General features: G+C 38.0%; 1 protein-coding gene across 1 annotated transcript; it reads right to left on the minus strand.

The window, feature by feature from the left end:
* LOC129358225 (G2/M phase-specific E3 ubiquitin-protein ligase-like) lies at positions 1-4,498 on the minus strand. Its single transcript, XM_055027117.1, has 13 exons — positions 4,449-4,498; positions 4,302-4,316; positions 3,752-3,779; positions 3,598-3,675; positions 3,487-3,534; positions 3,289-3,414; positions 3,040-3,210; positions 2,016-2,365; positions 1,596-1,906; positions 1,344-1,522; positions 1,094-1,266; positions 804-1,018; positions 1-349 (listed from the first exon to the last, which is right to left on the minus strand). The coding sequence occupies exons 7-13, from the start codon at positions 3,178-3,180 to the stop codon at positions 105-107; spliced, it is 1,614 nt and encodes a 537-aa protein (XP_054883092.1). The 5' UTR covers positions 3,181-3,210; positions 3,289-3,414; positions 3,487-3,534; positions 3,598-3,675; positions 3,752-3,779; positions 4,302-4,316; positions 4,449-4,498; the 3' UTR covers positions 1-104.
* Between the last annotated feature and the right edge of the window lie 1,320 nt (positions 4,499-5,818).

Here is a 5,818-nt window from a genome sequence, read left to right on the forward strand (position 1 = left end):
AACATTAAACTTTTTGAGACATTAAAACATGTAACTTTTTGAGACATTCCAACTCTTTTTTTTTTTTTTTTTTCAAAGAACTGCTTATTACACTTATTAGCTGATTACGCAATACCAAAGGTAGGTGCCTGCAGCACCCCGTCACTCATGTACTTTGTGAAAGACTCATAGTCTGGGTGTACAGGAAGGCGGAGTACTATAAGGCATGTATTTGCTTCTGGAAAGACTTTGTTAGCCTCATGGAGGAATTCAATTTGTGGACGATGGGGAAAGCCTAGTGGAGGTACGGTGGATGCTCCAGAAGCAAACTCCAGTATCATTTCAAGGGTAATGGGGCTGCATTCTCCTTCTGAAAGACAAAATGTTGAAATTATTATCTTTGATAAAAGGTATCCAGTGTCTACACGTAAAGACATGGAAGAAAATGTGTTGCATGTCTGTTTGTGTTCCTCCTCAGTTTTTTTATATTGGTGATGACAATGCATTTCTTGTTAGTAAATATAAATCAATAAACATTTTGAAGCCAAACCATGACTAAGCATGATCATTGTAAATGGCATATAAAAGGATGCATTCATGCAACAAATTACTCAATATATATTTACTGGCCAAAAACAGATCATTTCTATGGCAGTTTAACAAAAAGACTTTCCCAGAAAGAGATTTTTCACATTTTGGTCCTGTGACTAGCCATTTAAAAAATGTGCCTCAATATTCAAACTATTTCTTTTTGGACAGTGGTGATAAATCGGTCACAAAATGTAATTGATACCAGTTTTGCTTACATATCAAAGTAATTGTACCTTCAATATCCACCAACCAGTCTCTCCAGTAGCATATGGTTTGATTTTCTATCCTCCTTTTATTGCTACCTTGCACAGAAAAACACACTTGGAAAAGTGTGTACAGGTCGCGTGCCAAGAGTGGTTTCTCAGCACAGACAAACAACTCATGAAAGAGTGCAGGGTTTTTCTGAATTTCATCTAGCACATTAAGAGTCTTCAAACCTTCCACAAACCTTTAAGAAAAGAGAATATGCTCTTACTTTTAGATACAACAAGATTTCTAAAACAAAAATTAGGATCTTGCTTACTGTTGCAATGCAGTGCTCACTCGGCCATTTACAAAGAAGTCTGCAGCAGATTGCACAAGGGAGTCCCTCTCTTCCAGAGTAGTTACACGCCTTAATGCTCCAACCATGCTCAGGGTATCTGCTGCCTGCATAATGGCTTCGTTTGCCTCCACAATTGTGTTTGTGTCCTGAATCTAAAAAGAAAAAACATGATATGACACTGAATGTAAGCTTATGATTAATATCTAAAATGCTTAAAATTGCTACTTACCCCGATCAACTGCTGTCTGAATGAATGGTTAACAACTTCCTCAACCAGGGTAGATTGACACAATGTGCCACAAATTTGGTCATACAGCCTTTGAGAGAAGAAATGTGGTCCAATGCCTCCATGCACCAAACAGACTGATATCATTTTTCCAATAAGGTTGTACATTTTTGACTCCAGCGCTAAAGAAAAAATAATTTACTTGACAATTAGCTATCCTTAAGAATTGGGGGCAGGGGGAGAAAGAATACTGACCATGAGTATCCAAAGCCAGTTGACGGTTATTCTCATGCCCCTCAAAGACATTAGATTGATGAATGGCCCTCATTAACAGTCTTAGATACTCTCGCATGGGACCACCTTCATCAAATGCCCCTTCAGCGTTGTCCTCTTCATCCACAAAAATAACATCCAGTTTTGCTGCCGGATCAAAACGGCGTCTTCTGAAGGCATGCAGGCTACATTCTAAAATTCTGTCCCTGGACACATTTATTTGGTTGCTTGTAGGACAGAAAGTCATATCAACCTTGCTGTATATTTTTGCTAATATCGTCTGAAGATCTGTTCTGTAAAAAGAAAATATATATTTATTGTGTATTGTTGGAGTAAACAATGGTTTGCAACTGTCAAAACTAATTACATAAGACACTGCCAGAATATGCAATTTTTACTCACTCATCCAAAGGCAACTCTGGTGGATGTTGTGGAGACTCAGGTGGCTCTTCTTGGTCTTCCAGTAGAATTATAGGTAGCTCAGTAAATGGAGATGCTGGTGCCTGGTCCTCAATGAACATCACCTGTGGAGCCAGGTTAGAGTGGGGGGAGAGGGGCAGCCTTGAGGTTGCAATCACAGGAACTTCAGAAGTTGGTTGTGCTTGAATGGAGGGCTGGGACACAGCTGCCCAGGAGGAGAACAAAGTTGATGTTTCTGGGGAGTTGGGCCTGGTCGACAGCACTTGAGGAGATGTTGGAGCCTGTGGTGACTGGGCTGACAAAGATGTCAGTGCTTGGTCAGAGAGCAATGTCTGTAGACATAGGACAGAAGACAGTGACTGCTCCAGCATACATTCGCTTGTACTGGACACCTTTCTTAAGCAAAATAAAACAAAAACCTAATCATGCCAATGTCAATGTCAATTTTATTCATGAATCACTTTCAAAACAGATATTTATTGCACCAAAGGTCTGCACGGTGTTCATTAAGCACAGACAAAACACATAAGAATAAAACACAAATTAAAACAGACAAGTACATTACAATGTCGGGCCTTACAAAAAGCCAAAGAATACAAATGAGTTTTAAGGAGCGATATGAAGTGTTCCAGACTATGGGTAGATCTAATGTTAAAAGTTAAGTTTATCCAAAGATTAGGAACAGTGACAGCGAATGCTGATCCTATTCGCTCTCACTCAGACTGGTCCAAGGAATAGGTAAGAGCAAGCTATTATTTGACCAAAGTGTTCTAGAACTGGAATGGTCGTGAGAAGGTCTTGAACAAAAGCTGGAGCTAGGCCATGTAAAGTTTGAAAATCCAATAAAAGACTTAAAATCAATCTGATAAACTGGTAGCCAATGCAGAGAAGTGCTATATGCTCTCATTTCTGGGATCCAGTCAAAAGTCTAGCTGCAGCATTTCGAAACATTTTGGGGGAAAAAATACTGAAGACATCGTATGGGATCTGGGCTTAATTACTTTACCTGAATTTCTAGAGTTGAAATCCAAAGCACGTACAGAGTTACAGATGTTGCTATGCCATGATCCATAAGTGACCCTGATGAGGTGCTGTCAATTGGTGTGGATGATATTGCTTGTTGAACACTGAATATTTCACTTGCCATTTCATCTTGTCCAACAAAATCAAACAAGACCTTCAAAAAAGGGTAATGCAATTTCAGTTACAGTTACTTGAAAATAAATAATATACATTCTCTGAATAAACAGATTACCTGAATTGGGTCAGACACATTGAAAGTTCTCTTTCTGATAAATCCATTCGGATATTTGAACTTCAACAGCAGTCCACTTGACGGTTCTTCATATACCACCAGTCGTTGCTGCCGTTCTTCAATTGCCTAAAATATGAGCACTAAAACCTCTAGGTAATCCATAAACTACAAATATTCTAACAATGTAATACTTCTTACTTTTATGCGTCTTTCCTCCCAGTACTTGTAACACTGTCTTTTCCTTTCCTGGTAGAAAAAAATTGTGAGCAACAACAGCAAAAACAAATGATAACAAAAATGTTAACTCACATTTTCTTGGTCTGCGAGCAAAGACTCTTCATACTCTTCATCTTGCTGGGACAGCAGAGATCGCCGATCTAGACGTGTCTATTGTGAATACAGCACAGAGTCAACATCAGAAAAAATATCTAAAACTATATATATTGTTCTTGAAATTAATGACCTGCTCTTCCCCCAAATGTTGTCTGTTGGTATTCTCAACCTCCGGGGAGGTTGAGAATACCAGCTGTCCTTCTGATGCAGTTGAGGGTTCTGGAAACAAACTCCTGGGCATTGCTGTGGTTGAGTAAGTTTCCTAGACATGTCCAAGAAATTTCAAATTATGGTGGCAGATATTACCCTGGATATACCATACTACATAAAATAATTTCTGTGTACAAAACAATCATACCTGTGACACATCTGCTCGTGGTAGAATGTAGAGCCTGCTTTTGCCAATCTTTTCTTTCAGCTCCCTTACAGAATTCACTTGTAGTTTTTTTATTTTTCGTCCTTTTCCAGCTCTAGCCAGTTCAAAGCCAACCAGATTTAGACTGATGTGTGGGTAGCTTTGACACAAAAAGTTATTAAATTCCGACAAACTCCAAGTCAAGTTGATTTTGGAGCACTTGGTTTCTGTCCCCTCATGCACAGGGTCGCCTGAATAATCAATGGCGACAAAGCAATGTTAAACACAATAACAAAGAACATGCCATTTAAGTTTAAACTCATCAGCCCGCCAAGTGACTCTGGTGAAAGAGTAAAATTATGATAAAGTGGTGACTTAAAACCCAATTGGAGATGTTAAAAGCAAAAGTGCCTCCTTCTGTCACATTACGCGGGTGTATGAAATAATGTCATTTTTGAAAAAATATGCCCACCTAATCCATGGTTTTTCAGTCTTCGTACATCCGAGGGAGAAGGAAGAATATCAACATTAGGGCCAGAAAGCAAAAAAATATTTGTCTTCCAGACAACACTTGGCTGCCTCCCAACCGATCCTGCAATGAACACAACAGAATCACACCATTGATGCTCCATTCATGCTAACTGACATTCTGTAACATTGAGTGTGCTAACTGGGATTGCCACCTTTCACAAGTTTCAAAAAGGAACGCCCACTACGGCTTCTCACGTAATTATGAAAATTGTGAAATTAAATTAAAATGTGAAAGCCAATAATTTGATTTCTCATAATGAACAAAGACTGGCTACCTGCCAGGTTTAACCCGCCTCTGGTGTACTTGCTCTCCGTTGCTGGTGCGAGATGGGAAGAAATCATATACAACAAATCGCTTCCCATATCGCTTCAATAAGGGACGTAAAAGTTACTTGCTAAAATACTAGACTATTCCGTATTTTATAGACAATTCCAGTTCTAAATAAATAAGCTACTTAAATTTTGCCAATATTTCTTTATTCCACGAGCATGAAGCTAACGTAGGCTGGAAAGCTAGTTCTATGAACCGGCATCTGAACATCCACTTACCTCGACTTCTCTGCACCTGACGCCGAAAAAGTCTTCTTGTTGCTGTAAATAAATTATCAGTATTTCTTAATTCATGTCGAGCACGAGCTGCCGCGCTAAATATTGTGTTAAAACACGAGTATTTGAGCTGGACTGACCTGACATTGTGAACCGCTGAACAGTCAACTAGCTTGAAGCTGGAATGCTGTACGCCCTGTCCGCCAAAATGCTACGTAAATCAGTGACGTTTTGACTAGACAGAACGCTAATTCAAGATATCTGTAACGTCATTTTGACTAGTCAGAATGTTCATTTAAGATATCTTAAATAGAAAAGTTGAATAATTCAAGATATCTCTAATTCATTTAGAGATATCTTAAAGGAATTTTGACTAGTCAATATTATAATTCAAGATATCTCTAATTTAGTTTTGTCTAGTCATTATTTGCTTTTAAGATATCTATAATTTAATTTCCACTAGTCAAAACTACATTTCCACTATCCAAAAATACATTTAAGATATCTTGAATTATGGACTAATTAGAGATATCTTTAATTAGAATTATGACTAGTCAAAACTACAATCGAGATATCTTGAATTTACTTTTTGACTAGTCATAATTTAATTGTAGATATCTGAAATGTGTATTTCAGATAGTCAGTAATTCATTGTAGACATCTTGAATTGAAGTCCCCATACAAATCAATGGTAAATCTGACGTCATTTTGACTAGTCAGAATGTAATTAGAGATATCTCAAATAGGTATTTTGTCTAGTCAAAA

The sequence above is a fragment of the Poeciliopsis prolifica genome, unplaced genomic scaffold (assembly GCF_027474105.1).
Source record: "Poeciliopsis prolifica strain line A6 unplaced genomic scaffold, Auburn_PproV2 SCAFFOLD003, whole genome shotgun sequence".
Lineage (NCBI taxonomy): Eukaryota > Metazoa > Chordata > Actinopteri > Cyprinodontiformes > Poeciliidae > Poeciliopsis > Poeciliopsis prolifica.